This window comes from Phasianus colchicus, chromosome 1 (assembly GCF_987193195.1).
Source record: "Phasianus colchicus chromosome 1, bPhaCol1.hap1.1, whole genome shotgun sequence".
Taxonomy (NCBI): domain Eukaryota; kingdom Metazoa; phylum Chordata; class Aves; order Galliformes; family Phasianidae; genus Phasianus; species Phasianus colchicus.
In genome coordinates, this window is record NC_143436.1 from 1,633,003 (window position 1) to 1,648,913 (window position 15,911).

The 15,911-nt window shown below is 55.6% G+C and overlaps 2 protein-coding genes across 2 annotated transcripts in view; both read left to right on the top strand.

The window, feature by feature from the left end:
- Nucleotides 1–518: 518 nt before the first annotated feature.
- SMO (smoothened, frizzled class receptor) lies at nucleotides 519–9,870 on the top strand. Its single transcript, XM_031605064.2, has 12 exons — nucleotides 519–826; nucleotides 4,370–4,575; nucleotides 5,176–5,385; nucleotides 5,466–5,638; nucleotides 6,150–6,369; nucleotides 6,451–6,574; nucleotides 6,651–6,743; nucleotides 6,917–7,025; nucleotides 7,168–7,353; nucleotides 7,897–8,045; nucleotides 8,185–8,319; nucleotides 8,820–9,870. Exons 1-12 carry the CDS (start codon nucleotides 523–525, stop codon nucleotides 9,356–9,358), a joined length of 2,448 nt encoding a protein of 815 aa, XP_031460924.1. The 5' UTR covers nucleotides 519–522; the 3' UTR covers nucleotides 9,359–9,870.
- A 1,316-nt stretch (nucleotides 9,871–11,186) lies between these two features.
- The window catches only part of AHCYL2 (adenosylhomocysteinase like 2), a 42,469-nt gene continuing 37,744 nt past the window's right edge, over nucleotides 11,187–15,911 (top strand). Inside the window, exon 1 of the mRNA XM_031605071.2 lies at nucleotides 11,187–11,585. Coding sequence (XP_031460931.1) covers nucleotides 11,235–11,585 — 351 coding nt within the window. The 5' untranslated portion in view covers nucleotides 11,187–11,234. The remainder of the gene's footprint in view (nucleotides 11,586–15,911) is intronic.

Consider the following 15,911-nt stretch of genomic DNA (forward strand, 5'->3'; position numbering starts at 1 on the left):
TCTCACAAAACCCACTTTTCCTTCATAATCTGAACTTTTCTCCTCCAAAAACCAAATCCTTTTCCCCTTACAAAACCCACTTTTCCCCTCACAAAACTGACTTTTCCTTCGTGATCTGAACTCCTTTCCTCCCAAACCCCACTTTTCCCCTCACAAAATCCACTTTTTCCCCTCACAAAACCCACTTTTCTCCCCCAAGCCCAATTTGGTCTCACAAAACCAACTTTCTCCCTCACAAAACCCACTTTTCCTTCACGAACCGAACTTTTTTCCTCCCAAACCCAACTTTCTCCCTCACAAAACCCACTTTCCCCACACGAACAGAACTTTTCCCCTCACAAAATCCACTTTTTTTCTCCTCCCGCACCGAACTTCCCTCCTCCAAACCCCAACTTTCCCCTCACAAAACTTTCCCTCCTCCCCAATTCCCCTCCTCCCTCCCTCTCCCGCCTCTCTCCTCCCTTCCCTTCCCGCCCCGTCCCACCCCAACTCCCCCCCCCCCCCCCCCCCACAGGCCGGGCCATGGCGGGCCCCGGGGCCGCTCCGCCGGGCTCGGGGGCTCCGTGCGGGCCGTGGGGCGGGGGCGGCCCGTGCTGGCTGTGGGCGCTGGCGCTGGGCCTGGCGCTCGGTCCTCGCCGCTGCCCCGCGGCGCCGCTCAACGCTTCGGCCGCTCCTCCCGAGCGCTGCCGGCGGCCCGCGGCCTGCGAGCGGCTGCGTTTCGGCTCTTGCTTGGGCTCCGCGCTGCCCTACGCGCACACAACCACGCTGCTGGCTGCAGACTCGGAATCGCAGGAGGAGGCGCACGGAAAGCTGCTGCTGTGGTCCGGTACGGGGAGGGGGGGGGAGGTGGTGGTGGGGTGATGGGATGGTGGGGGGTGTGGAGGGCAATGGGGTGGGGGGGGATAATGGGGTGATGGGGGTAATGGGGTGGTGGCGGTGATGGGGGTGATTGGGGGGAATGGCACGATGGAGTGGGGGACGTAATGGGGTGATGGGGGTAATGGGGTGGTGGGGGTGATGGGGATGACGGGGGGTAATGGGGTGATGGGGGTAATGGGGTGGTGGGGGTTAATGGAGTGATGGAGGTGATGGGGATGATGGGGGGTAATGGGGTGATGGGGGTAATGGGGTGGTGGGGGTTAATGGAGTGATGTAGGTGATGGGGATGATGGGGGGTAATGGGATGATGGATGGTGGAAGTAATGGGGTAATGGGGGTAATGGGGTGGTAGTGATGATGGGGTGGTGGGGGTAGTGGGAGGCAATGGGGTGGTGGGGGGTTATGGGATGATGGGGGGTAATGGGGTGGTGGGGGTGATAGGGGGTAATGGCACGATGGAGTGGGGAAGGTAATGGGGTGATGGGGGTAATGGGGTGGTGGAGGTGATGGGGTGGTGGAGGTGATGGGGATGATGGGGGGTAATGGGGTGATGGGGGTAATGGGGTGGTGGAGGTGATGGAGTGGTGGGGGTGATGGGGGGTAATGGGGTGATGGGGGTAATGGGGTGGTGGGGGTTAATGGAGGTGATAGTGATGATTGGGGGTAATGGGATGATAGAGTGGTGGAAGTAATGGGGTAATGGGGGTAATGGGGTGGTAGTGATGATGGGGTGGTGGGGGGTTATGGAGGCAATGGGGTGATGGGGTGATGGGGTGGTGAAAGGTGATGGGGTGGTGGGAGTGATGGAGGTGATAGTGGTGATTGGGGGAAATGGGATGATAGAGTGGTGGAAGTAATGGGGTAATGGGGGTAATGGGGTGGTAGTGATGATGGGGGGTGATGGGGTGGTGGGGGTAGTGGGAGGCGATGGGGTGGTGGGGGGTTATGGGATGATGGGGGCTAATTGGGTGGTGGGGGTTATGGGGTGGTGGAGGTGATGGGGTGGTGGGGGTGATAGGGATGATGGGGGGTAATGGGTGATGGGGGTGATGGGGTGGTGAAAGGTGATGGGGTGGTGGAGGTGATGGGGTGGTGGAGGTGATGGGGATGATGAGGGTGATAGGGTGTTGGAGGTGATGGGGTGGTGGAGGTGATGGGGATGATGAGGGGTAATGGGATGATGGGGGTGATAGGGTGATGGGGGTGATGGGGTGGTGGAGGTGATGGGGTGATGGAGGTGATGGGGTGATGGAAGTAATGGAGTGATGGGAATAATTGGGGGTAATGGGACAAGGGGGTGGTGGAGGTAATGGGAGTAATGGGGGTAATCGGGTGATGGAGGTGATGGGGATGATTGGGGGTAATGGAACAATGGAGTGGGGAATGTAATGGGGTGATGGGAGTAATGGGGTGGTAGTGATGATGGGGTGATGGAGGTGACAAGGATGATTGGGGGTTAATGGGACAGTGGAATGGTGGAGGTAATGGGATGATGAGGGTATAATGGGGTGGTAGTGATGATGGGGGGTGATGGGGTGATGGGTTGGTGAGGAGTAATGGGGCAGTGGGGGGTGATGGGGTGGTGGAGGTGATGAGGTGATGGGGGATAATGGAGTAGTGGGGGGTAATGAGGGTGATGAGGTGGTAGAGGTGATGGGGGTGATGGAGGTGATGGACTGGTGGGGGTGATGGGGTGTTGAGGGTAATGCAGTGGTGGGGTAATGGGGAGGTGGAGGTAATGGGCATAATGGGGTGATAAGGGTGAAGGAGTGGTGAAGGTAATGGGATGGTGGGGATGATGGGGGGTAATGGGGTGGTAGGGGATAGTGAGGTGATGGGGGTAATGGGCTGGTGGGGGGTAATGGGGTGTTGGGAGTGATGAGGTGGTCGGGAATGATGAGGGTAATGGGGTAGTGGGGGTGATGGAGTGGTGGAGGTAATGGGGTGGTGGGGGGTAGTGAGGTGATGGGATGATGGAAATAATGCGGTCACTACTTGGCCATAGCTGCTGTGGTCTGGTATGGGGCTAGGGGATTGGTGGGGTGGTGGGGGATAATGGGATGGTGAGAGATACTGGGGGATCACAGCATGCTGAGCACTGCTGTGGTCCAGTACAAGGCTATAGGGAGTAATGGGTGATGGGGGGCTGTGGGTAACGTGGAGTCACAGCGTGGCAAGCTGGTCCAGTAAGGAGTAATGGGGTGATGTGGGTAATGGGGTAATGGAGGGCTGTGGTGCGATGAGGGGCTTTGGGTAATGGGTGTCATAGCATGGCAAGCTGCTGCTCTGATCTAGTGTGTGATATGGGATAATGGGGAGATGGGGGGCTGTGGGGTATTGGGGGTCAAGCTGCTGTTGTGGTTGGATGGGGGGTAATGGGATGGGTTATGGGGGGCATGGAGGTATTAGAGGCTGTGGGGGTACTGAGTGGGATATGAGGGTAATAGAAGGGATAAGGGGGAGTATGGGGACAGTAGAGGAATACGGGGATAATGGGAAATATGGGGAATAATGGGGTAATGGATGGGTGTGGGAGATATGGGGGCAATGGAGGTGTATGGGGGTATAAGAGAAGTTTGGAGGTAATGGGAAGGTGTGGGTGTAATGAAGGGTGGGGGGTCTGGAGGCGTAAGGGGCTGAGGCAGTAATGGGGCGTACAGTGATAAAAGGGGTGTTATGGGTGTTAAAGGGGTAATAGGGGGCTGTAATGGGTGTGGGGGTTGTGGAGGGGGGTGTGGGGGCAGAAAGGGAAGTGTGGGGGTAATGGGGGAGTATAGGGGTACAAAGAGGGGGTGTGGGGATATTAGAGTGGTGCGGGGGGTAATATGTATGGGGTAATGGGAACTTGGACTGGTAATGGGAAGTATGGGGTTATATGGGGGAATATGGGGGTAATAGAGGAGTATAGGAGTGTGAAGAGGGCATGGGACTATAAGGAAGGAGAGGTGATAGCACAGGAAACTGCTGCTGTGGTTATTATGGGATAATGGGGGGTATAAGGGGATAATAGAGGGAGATGGGGGTGATGGGTATGGGGGTATGGTAGGTATGGTGTAATTGGAGGTAATGGGGTGTGAGAAGGGAGGTTATGGAGGGGAGTAATATGGAGTGTGGAGGGCTATGGAGGGGGCTGTGGGAATAATTGGGGATGGAGGGGAGAATAGTAGGGAGTATGGGGGTGATAGCACAGGAAACTGCTGCTGCAGTCCAGTATGGGGTAATAATGCAGTGAGCTGTTGCTTAGAGGGGGAATGGATCAAACAGGGGTGTGGGGATGTGAGCAAGGTGGGGGGCATAAAGGGGAGTGCAGTGAGAATGGGAGATACGTGAGTGGTGGGTGGTAATGGGGGTGTGAGTGGGTATGGGTGGTGATGGGGGAGGTGATGGAGGTCTGGCTGCAATATGGGGCAGCAATATAGGGGAGCACTGCAGGATCACAGGAACAGACATGGCACCCGTGGATGCCCCATGTCCCCATCATGCCCCCCAGGCCTGCGCAACGCGCCACGCTGCTGGGATGTGATCCAGCCATTGCTGTGTGCCGTCTACATGCCCAAATGTGAGGATGGGCAGGTGGAGCTGCCCAGTCAAACCCTGTGCCAGGCCACACGTGCACCCTGCACCATCGTGGAGCGCGAGCGCGGCTGGCCCGACTTCCTCAAGTGTACTCCTGACCGCTTCCCTGAGGGCTGCCCGGTATGGAGACGCTTTGGGGACACACTGGGGACATGGGGCACATTTGGGGATGTGATGGGGACACGGTGAGTGCCAGCATCCTGCTGCCACACCTTCACATCCCCAGGGGTGGGTAGAATCTGGCTGTCCCCAACTTCACCGTGAGACCACTGTTCATCCTGGTGGTTTGTCATTGGAGCGCCACCTTCTCTTCTTCCTCCTCCTTTCTTTTCCCTCTGCTTCCCTTTCTGTTACTCCTGTCTCTTTCTTTCACTTCTCCCTCTTTATTTCTTTCCTTTTCTCCTCTTCCTTCTCTCTTCTTCCAACCCTTTCTCCCCTTCTTCCTCTCCCTTTTCCTCTTGCCTCTCTTTTTCCATTTCCTCCTTTTCCTACTGCTCTCTCCTTCCTCTCTTTCCTTCTTTTCCATTTTCTTTCTTCTCTCTACCTAGTCAATCTTTTCTTCCTTCTCCTCCTCTACTTCTTCCTCTCTCTTTCCTCCCCCTCTTTCCTCCTCTTCCTTCCCCTCTCCTTCTCCCTCTCCTCTTCTCCCTCCCTCTCCTCTCCCTTCCTCATCTCCTTCCCTTCCCCTTTCTCTCCCCCTGACTTCCCCTCTCCCTGCAGAATGAGGTGCAAAACATCAAGTTCAACAGCTCAGGGCAGTGCGAGGCGCCGCTGGTGCGCACAGACAACCCTAAGAGCTGGTATGAGGATGTGGAGGGCTGTGGAATCCAGTGCCAGAACCCTCTCTTCACTGAGACAGAGCACCGTGAGATGCACGTCTACATCGCCGCCTTCAGCTCCGTCACCATCTTCTGCACCTTCTTCACCCTGGTGAGCCGTGCTGCTGGGAGACACCACACATGACTGGGCCCAAAAGGAGAGCGGTCACCAATGTCCCTGTCCCACTTTAGGCCACCTTTGTTGCTGACTGGAGGAACTCCAACCGCTACCCTGCAGTCATCCTCTTCTACGTCAACGCCTGCTTCTTTGTGGGCAGCATTGGCTGGCTGGCGCAGTTCATGGACGGCGCCCGAGATGAGATCGTGTGCCGTGCCGATGGCACCATGAGGCTGGGCGAGCCCACGTATGTGTCACCATCATCCCCTACCCAGGTGGTGTCCTTGGGAGGGTTTTGGGGTTTTAGATCAAGAGGTCTCCCCTGATCCTAGGGGGGTTCTTGGGTTTCCAAGGCAAGAGATGTCCCCAGCACCAAGGGACATTTTTGGAGCTTGGGGACAAGAGTTGTCCCCAGGATCTAAGGTGGTTCTTGGAGTCTCTGAGTCAGAGATGTCCCCAGGAGGGGCCTTGGGGATTTGGGGCTGGAGTTGTTCTCAGGAGCTAGGAAGGTTCTTCCACCAATGGGACTAGATGTGTCTGCAGGTGGGTCCTGAGGGCTCCAGGGCAAGAAATGTTTCCAGGAACAGGGAGAGTTCTTGGGGCTTCAAGGCAAGAGGTGTCCCCAGAAGCAAGTAAGGTCCTCTGTGGTCTGGGGAACTGCAGGGCTCTTGGAACATGGGGATGCTCCACTTGTAGGGCAGGAGGGCCCCCGTGTCCCCTCCTAGTGACCAGTGGCACCCCTGTCTTGCTCCCCATAGCTCCAACGAGACGCTCTCCTGTGTCATCATCTTTGTCATCGTCTACTACTCGCTGATGTCAGGCGTCATCTGGTTTGTCATGCTGACCTACGCCTGGCACACATCCTTCAAGGCGCTGGGCACCACCTACCAGCCGCTGCTGGGCAAGACCTCCTACTTCCACCTCATCACCTGGTCCATCCCTTTTGTGCTCACCGTGGCCATCCTGGCTGTGGCACAGGTAATGGGGCTGCAAGCCCACCTTCCCCCTGATCCCTGCTTGCTCAGGTGGACGCAGCCAGGTGACATCCCCAATCATCAGGTGGATGGTGACTCTGTCAGCGGTATCTGCTTTGTGGGTTACAAGAACTATCGCTACCGTGCTGGCTTCGTCCTGGCACCCATCGGGCTCGTCCTCATCGTCGGGGGCTATTTCCTCATCCAGGGTAGGTGTGGGTGCACTGTGGGGATGGAGGCACTGCAGGTATCCTCACCCCTGATCAATGTGTCTCCACATCACAGGGGTTATGACGCTCTTCTCCATCAAAAGCAACCACCCTGGGCTGCTGAGCGAGAAGGCTGCCAGCAAGATCAACGAGACCATGCTGCGTCTGGGTGAGGGCAGTCCCAGGAGCACCAGTTCTGTGGGAGTTGGGGTGGAAATAGGGATGTTTGTCCCTTGGATTCAGACATCCCTGTCCCACATCTTGGCACCAAGAGGCAAAGCTATGTTGTAGATGGTATCACTGGAGCTTGACTTAGCCAGGCATGTCCAACTTCTCTTTCAGGCATCTTCGGGTTCTTGGCCTTTGGCTTTGTCTTCATCACTTTTGGCTGCCACTTCTATGACTTCTTCAACCAGGCAGAGTGGGAGCGAAGCTTTCGAGAATATGTCCTGTGAGTGGAACAGGGACAGTGAGCAGGGGATGCGTTTAAGTGACTTGTTTTGAACCCTGTGTCCCCCAAGAGGGGACTGCATTTCCTGCTGAGGGTGCTGGGCATGACTGGGCGTCCCCTTCACTCATGTCTGTCTACACAGGTGCGAGGCCAACGTGACCATCGCCACGCAGACCAACAAACCCATCCCAGAGTGTGAGATCAAGAACCGTCCAAGCCTGCTGGTGGAGAAGATCAACCTCTTTGCCATGTTTGGCACTGGCATCTCCATGAGCACCTGGGTCTGGACCAAGGCCACTCTGCTCATTTGGAAGCGCACTTGGTGCAGGTGGGATCCTGGGATGTCACCCCAGCTGCCACCTAGTGTCCCATGGAGATATCACCCCAGCTTCCCATGGGGATGTCAGCACAACACCGTGCCCCATCCAACATCTGGAGATGTTGGAGATCATCTTTAGTCTTTTGGCTATCGGGTCAATGAGTTGTGGGGTCACAATAGGTTTTGAGGATGGGTTATGGGGTGGCATGTGCCACAGGGTATGTCCTGGTTGTAGGACAATGTCCCATTATGTGTCACCACTTATCTATGCCCTGTCCAACATCTTCAGATATTGGGATGACATCCAACATCTTGAGATGCTGGAGGTTGCCCCCTGACTTTTATCCATTGAATCAACAAATTGTGGGATCACAGCAGGATGGGGAATGGGGTGGTGTGTTGTGGTTGTAGGACACCTCCACCCCCACAGGACACCCGTCAGGCACAGTTCCCAGCCCCTGGTGCACCCCTTCCAGACAGGGACAGTCCCCAGGGCCGTGGCTGTGCATACCCCGTGCCATGGGCCACCACATGTCCCCACCTTGTCCCCAGGCTGACAGGGCAGAGCGACGACCAGCCCAAGAGGATCAAGAAGAGCAAGATGATTGCCAAAGCCTTTTCCAAGCGTAAGGAGCTGCTGCGTGACCCGGGCCGGGAGTTGTCCTTCAGTATGCACACTGTCTCACACGACGGTCCCGTGGGTATGCATGGTGATGGGGAGGGATGGGGCCACTTCTCCCTGTTGTCCCCACCTTTGGGATAGTTTTCCCTCTTTGTCCACACCTTCAGGGTAGATTTCTCCCCCACCTTTTTGATGGATCTTCCCCTTTGTCTTGGCAGCTGGTTTGGCGTTTGACATCAACGAGCCATCAGCTGATGTGTCCTCTGCGTGGGCTCAGCACGTCACCAAGATGGTGGCCAGGAGAGGGGCTATCCTGCCCCAGGACGTCTCTGTTACACCGGTGGCAACACCTGGCAAGTCCCTGGGAATGTGAATGGGGGAGAGTTGGGTGGAGAGGAACCTGAAGAGGTTCATTGAGTGCAGGTGTAGGGTCCTGCACCTGGGGAGGAACACATCAGTACAGACTGGGGGCTGAGCTGCTGGAAAGGACCTCTGAGGAGAGGGACCTGGGGGTCATGGTTGACCAGTGGTTGACCAGTAGATAACCAGCAGTTGACAACAGGTTGACCAGTGGTTGACCAGTAGATGACGACAGGTTGATCATGAGCCAGCAGTGTCCAAGAAGGACTCTGCTCTGCCGTGGGGAGACCACAGCTGGAGCACTGGGTCCAGTTCTGGGCTCCCCAGTTTGTGGCAGACAGGGAATTGCTGGAGAGAGTCCAGGGGAGGGCTGCCTGCCCTAGGGAACGTGATGGATTGGACTGGATGATGTCCAGATGTCCTTTCCAGCCTTTACGATTCTGGGACTCTGTGAGCTGAGCTGTGCCACTCTCACCATCCCTGTGTCCCACAGTGCCACCAGAGGAGCGGAGCAACCTCTGGGTGGTGGAGGCCGACGTCTCCCCAGAGCTGCAGAAGCGCAGCCGTAAGAAGAAGCGGAGGAAGAAGAAAAAGGAGGAGGTGTGCCCTGAGCACCGCACCGGGCTCTCTGTGGCCCCCCCAGCCTCCAGCTCTGTGCCTCGCCTGCCCCGGCTGCCCCAGCAGCCCTGCTTGGTGGCCATCCCCCGGCATGGAGGGGACACCTTCATCCCCGCTGTCTTACCGGGGCTTCCCAACGGTGCTGGGGGGCTGTGGGATGGCCGGCGCCGAGCCCACATCCCCCACCTCATCACCAATCCCTTCTGCCCCGAGAGTGGCTCCCCAGAGGATGAGAGCCCCGGCCCCAGCGTTGGGCACCGGCAGCACAACGGGGGCCCTCGATGGCCCCCTGAGCCCCTTCCTGGTGGCAGTGGGGTGACGAGGACTCGGGGCAGACGTGCCGGCTTGGCTCCCATCCACTCCCGGACCAACCTGGTGAACGCGGAGCTGCTGGATGCTGACTCAGACTTCTGAACCCTGCATGATGCTGGGGACAGCGGATCCCACCGGCATCCAGGTAGCCCCAAGGGGACTCTGGAACCCAACCAACACCGGGGTCAGGCCCAGCGTTGTCCGGATGGATTTGATGCTCATCCCAACCCACCAGCGGGATTTGAGGATGGGAGGAGAGAAACTGGTGGAGCAGCACCCCTCGAAGGCTCTGCCAAGATTTAGGGGTGAAGGGGACACTCCCTCACACCCCAGTGGTGGTAGGCAGGTTAAAGTGTTGATTCCGATCCCCACACATGGACTGCTCCGCCACCCCACAGCTAGATGGTACGTAGAGCTTCCCAACACTTTTACGGTGCCAATAGGGTTTTTAAACAATTATTTTTTATTCTTTGTATTACACCAAGACGTGGCAGCCCTGCACGGGATGCAGCACCATCCCCATTTTTCGGGCTCTGCTGCAGGGATCACAAAGTGCCTTCCAGATCCCCTTTGTCGTCTGGGTGCACCAACCTCCTGAGCAAAGCTTTTTTTTTTTTTTTTTTTTTTTAAAAAAAACTGTTTTTTAAAGAAAAAGGAACAAATTATATCCGAGCCCTGACGTAGGAGGACACCTGTCCTTGCTGGTGCTTTGTATCTCCCCCTTAGTCCTGTAAATGTCTTTTGAGTGTTTATTAAATCCCGGTAGGTTCACGGCTTTCTCCCTACCCCCCCCAGCGACCTCCACGGGTTGATTTTTGCTGTGTAAAGCAGAAACCCTCCTGTATCAGTATTAAATTTGCCAAGTTTCCATTGCTGGCTGCTGCCCTGGGTTCTGTGGGAAGGAATTGAGGGTGGGGAAACACCGACAAAGCTCCTAAAAGGGTCGGTGTTGGCTTCTATGGGAACACCTCAGAGCTGCCCCTGTGCAAATCGGGGTGAAAACGGAGAAGGCTTTTGTGGACAACCAGAAGCAGCGATGGGAGTCGCTTTGGAACCCATTGGCACGCTGGTGGATGATTTGGGATGCTTGGAGGACTTCTTGGGGCACTCAGGACTGGGGGGATGGGGGGAAAACCATTTGCCAGCAGATGGCACTGTGGATCTGAACGTCCCCAAAGCCGTTCGTCGGGGGGTCCCGCGGGCACGGACCCACAGCCACGGATGGAGCGCAGCTCCCCACGCTCTGTCGTGCCCAGGGCGTGCTTGGGTTGTCCCAAAGTCCGGCTTCTCTCTTAAATCTGGACGGAATTGCTCCACCCCAATGCCCACCGCATTTCATCAGCCGCTCCCTTCCTGTCTGATAGCGGCTGTTTTCCCAGATAACGCCTCCGCTGGCGCTGACATCGCACCGTATCGCCGGAGAGCTGCGGCACGGCCCGTTTGCTCAGCGGGCGAACGCGGGTTGACGCCCCGACGCGACGGAGCAGCGCCCGATTAACGCAGCCCGGAGATTAAACCGTGACTTTTCCCCTCGCTGGCAGGCAGAAACTGAGATGAATATCCCGAGGGAAGGGACACGCACGGATCGCGTCCAGTTGGGACAACCCCAACCCTACGTATGAGTGCTGTTCCCCATCTCCGCATCCACTCTTGGGACGCTCCCTAACACTTCTGCTCCCGTTCCCCGCCGCCGCCATTCCGCGCCCCAGCACCGCCGCACTACATCTCCCAGCATCCCCCGCGCGAAGAGGGCGGGCGTGAGGGCGGTGCGGCGCCGCGCGGGGGCTGCTGGGAGCTGTAGTTCCCTCCGAGATAAGCGCGGCGGCCAGGCGACGCGGGGGCCGCTGGGAGTCGTAGTTCCCCTGCCCCCATTGGTCGGGCGGGGAAGGGGGCGGGAGGACTACGACTCCCAGCGCGCCCCGCGGCGGGGCGGGCCCCGAAGCTCTGAGGGAGGCGGAGGCGGCGAACGGCGGCGACGATGTCGGTGCAGGTGGCGGCCCCCGCGGTGGAGCTGAAGGAGCTGAGCGGTCCCATGGAGAAGGGCTGCGAAGCGACGACCGTTCCTCATCCCTCTCCGGGTGTTCCGTGTTCCGGAACGGAGAGGGAAGCGGTCACAGCGGCCGAGAGGCCACCGCCGGGTGCGGTGAAGGTGCCTCAGGCCTCGGCCATGAAGCGAAGCGATCCCCACCACCCGCAGCACCGGCATCGCGATGGGGGTGTCGGTGTGGGGGCGGCGGCGGCGGCGGCGGCGGCGGACGGCGGAGCGGCGGCCGAAGCGCTCGTCAGCCCCGACGGCACCGTTAGCGAAGCGCCCCGCACCGTTAAGAAGGTATGGGGGGGAAGGTGGGGGGGTATCGTGGTGCTGTCCCTGTGTTTGGAGACCTGGGTTGTTCGCTCCCAAACTGGAGCTGTGGTGGTGCGTGGGGACTGGGGTTATCACCCCCCCTCCCCCCCCCCCCGCCCGAAATAGGTGATACTTGTGGATGTGGGGGTCCTCCTTCCCTCCCCCCAGGTAGGCATTGTAGCTGTGCTTGGGAAAGGGAGTGACCCCCACAAACTGAGGCTGAGGGATAGGGACTGTCCCTCCCTCTCCCACCCTCCCCCTCAAAAGTGGGACTCTCCCTGTGTTTGGGGATGCGGGGTGAAACCCCAAAGTGAAACCAAGCTGGTACCTGAGGGCAGGGGCTGTCCTCCATTCGTGGTTATGGTTCTTGGGTACTGGGGTTGAATCTCCTGTAACTGAAGCTGGGAGGGCAGGGGAGACCCCCCCACAAAAGTAGGACTGTGTATGGGGATATTGGGTAACCCCCCTCAATCTGGCACAGTGGTGATGCTTGCTGATAGGATCACTCCCCCAGCTGGACAATATTATGGCTCCTAAGACTCCCCCCTCTCCACCCGTCCCTCCCCCCAAATAGATAACTTGGCAGTGCTTGGTGACCCTTCCTTCCCCTCTACCTGCTTCTTATCCTGTGCCTGGGGACATGAGGTGAGCCTCGATGGGAACACTGCCCTGTAGGTGTGCCCCATCAGGTTGGCTTCCTGTCTCCACCGTTATCTTGGGGACATGGAAACGCCCTGGGTACAGGAGCAGGTTATATGGGAGGGGTGATATGGTGTGTGGCTGTGCCAGGCATGTGTCCGGCTGTACTGCTGTGTGCACAGCCTGTAGGTGCATACCTTGTTTGCATGTGTGTGTCTCTATACCTACAGGTATGTGCACACCTATGTGAGCTGTCTGTGTGTCCGTTCAGACTCGCTGTGTTCTCCTTACACCCTTTGGACTGGGTAATTAGTGGCTTATCTCGCTAGAATGTGAATTGGTGAACTTTTATCTTGTTAGATCTTCAGCTGTGCCAGGATTGGGAGCAAGTTTGTGTCATGGTGATTGCTGCAGAAGGTCCTGATTGGCAGAATTTTGCCCTTCTGTGTTCAACTCAGTGCTGTCACGTCGAAGGGGAGGTCGCTCATCGTAAAATAGGAGTTGGGTTGGGTTGGGAAGGACTTTAAAGGTCATAGAACTATGGAATGGTTGTATTGGAAGGATCCTTTGAGATCATAGAACCTTAGGATGGTTTGGTTGGGTTGGAAGGGTCCTTGAAGATTGTAGAACCAAAGAACAGTTGGATTGGAAAGGTCCTTTAGGATTGTAGAGCACTTGGGTTGGAAGGGTCCTTGAAGATCATAGAACTCTATAGCAGTTGGGTTGGAAGAGTCCTTGAGGACCATAGAATGGCTGGGTTGGAAGGTTCTGTCTTGTCCCAAGCCCTGCTGTCCACTGGGATGCCCATGTAGTGTGTTAATCCCAAATAGTGCTCAATCAGAGCATTGGGCTCCACAGCCGGATTACTTCACACACAAAGCATGAGTCTGGCTTTTCTAGACTATTTTCCCATCTGCTGACCCAGAAACGTTGGGATCTTGCATCAAATCTTGCCAAATCTCAATGCATTTGCTTTCAGACATCCACTGATGTATGGACATCTTCAGAATTATTCAATTTCCCACATCTTTTTCTGAAGTTTGATCATAATTAGTGCTAAAATAGTTCCATGTGCTCTACTTTGTGGAAACAGGAGAAGTTCTCCCAAATGCTTTGAAAAACAGCTAAACACAGAACAGAAGACCCCATGGCTTTAGAGAGGCAATCAGCAACTCTCTCCAAGGCTGCCAAAGCCTTTCTCCCTCATTTCATTCCTGTACCTGTTTTTCCCTCTGTGCTGTTAAGCAGACTGACTTAAAATCTCATGGCAGCACGTAAAGAAAACAGAACCAGTCCAGACCAAAGCTGTGTTTGGGGCCATCGTTCTCCGCTCATGCTGCAGGCTGAGCTTTTGGGTGAGTAACAGCCACAGCTGAACTTACACCTGCAGGTGTGAGTCAGGGCCCTGAGTCACGTTGGCTGCTTGCTGGCCCAGGTTTGTGCTTGCACCGTGGTTGGATGGTAGCATGCTTGCTCATTGAGTTCGCCAGGTGAGCGGTTGCTGTGTTTTGTGTGATCTCTTATTGCGTCCCAAGTCGAGGAGTCCAAAAGTGGTGGAGCTGGTGGTTGTGCTGTTGCAGAATCCTAGGACTGTAGTGGTTGGAAAGGAGCTCTGGAGATTCTCTAATCCAACCCCTGATAGAGCAGGTTCCCTGTGGCAGGGATGTGTCCAGGTGGGTTTTGAATATCTTCAGAGAGGGAGACTCCATTGGTCTTTGTGGCCACAGGACACACTACTGGCTCAACACCAAATCCTTCTCTGGAGAGCTTCTTTCCAGCATCTCAGCCCCTAACTGTCCTGGTGCGTGCAGTTGTTCCTCCCCAGGTGTAGGACTCTGCAGTCACCCCTGTTGGAGCTCATCAGGTTCCTCTCTACCCAACTCTCAGCCAGTTGTTAGCGTGTGCTCTTCCATCATTCTGTGATCTTTATGATCCTTCCATCCCAACCTGTCATGCTCTATGGTCTTTAAGGACCCTTCCAACTCAACCATCCTATGGCTCTGTGATCTTTAAGGACCCTTCTAACCCATCTGTTCTGTGGCTCTTGGATCCTCAAGGACCCTTCCAACCCAACCTTCCATGACTCTGTGATCTTTAAGGACCCTTCCAACCCAACCTTCCATGACTCTGTGATCTTTAAGGACCCTTCCAACCCAACCTTCCATGACTCTGTGATCTTTAAGGACCCTTCCAACCCAACCTTCCATGACTCTGTGATCTTTAAGGACCCTTCCAACTCAACCTTCCATGACTCTGTGATCTTTAAGGACCCTTCCAACCCAACCTTTCATGACTCTGTGATCTTTAAGGACCCTTCCAACCCAACCTTCCATGGCTCTGTGATCCTTATGATTCTTCCAACCCAACCGTTCCACTGCGTGTTTCTGTGATACTTTTGGAACATACCCCATAAATGTGTGTGAATTCTGTGTGATGGAGTGGAGGGATTTTGTGGGAGCCTTGCACTCCGTTCTGCATTCCTTGAGTGCTGCTCTCTGCTTTCCAAGTTCCTCCACTTCTGCCAGGCGGTTAAATGTTCCCCTGAGGCTGCATTCTCCTAATGAGCATGGCTGGATGAACGCTGCTTCGTTAAATCGCATTGCTGGGGGCCATATGCTTTTATTGCACACAACACCCCTGGGCCCATCTCCTGGTGGAGTTTGATTTCAGGAGATGCTGTGCTTGTGGCTGCCTGGAAGAAACCAGAACTCGAATTTTGGTTGAGTAACAGGGATGGAAGTTGCGGGCAGTGCTGGGAATAACGTGACTGAAGGAAGGAAATCACTCCAAAGGCTGTACAGAATTACAGTGGTGCAGGGCATGGAAATATCTGTTTTGCATAGTGATAATCCCACTGAAATGCTTCACTTTCAGCCATAATTGAGTTAATTCCTCCTTTTTTCTCCTGTTCTGTTAGTTGAATCCAGTAGAAATCTGCGTGGGCTGCCAGGTCAACCCATGCACTGAAATGGGAGAAGGCAGCGAGCAGGAAAATGAGGCTGAGGAATGTGAGGCAGTGGTTCTGCAGGGAGCACAAAAAGCATGAGGTCAAAAATTAGAAATATATAGCTGTATTTGAGGGCATTTCTCAACTGAGCCCTTCTGCTGACAGCCTTGAAGCACTGAATTGCTGCAGTGCTTCTACTGTGCACTGGACACTTTCAGAAAACAATTTTGTTCCTGGATGCGTTCTGGGGAGGAAAATGAGGATGCTTAGGAAACGCAGTATGTGAAGAATGCTCAGAAGTTGTATTACATATTTTTAAAAATCCACACCGTCAGGTTGCTATCCTGCTTTTCCCCAAAACTAAGAGCTTTCCTGCAGTACAAAGGGAACTTTTGGCCATCTTTTCTTATATCGTTTTTGAAAAAAGTGCATGAGTGGAGTCCGTGCACACTGAAATCCTTTTTATTGCTGTAGAAATGGGCACGGGTGTAGTGAGTGAAACGGAGAGCAGCTTGGGGCAGCACGTGGCTCCGTGACGTGGTGACATTTGCAGGGACTCTGCTGCTGACCTGGTGACACTGTGCTCTTTCCCTGCCTGGGACAAACAGCGTTTTGCAAACAGAGCATTGGAATAGTGTGAGATAAGCAGGGATAAGCCTGGAAGCACACCCTGAGGAAGACGTCGTGTGTTGCTGCTGTTGCAAGGTAACTCCCCTTCGTCTTGG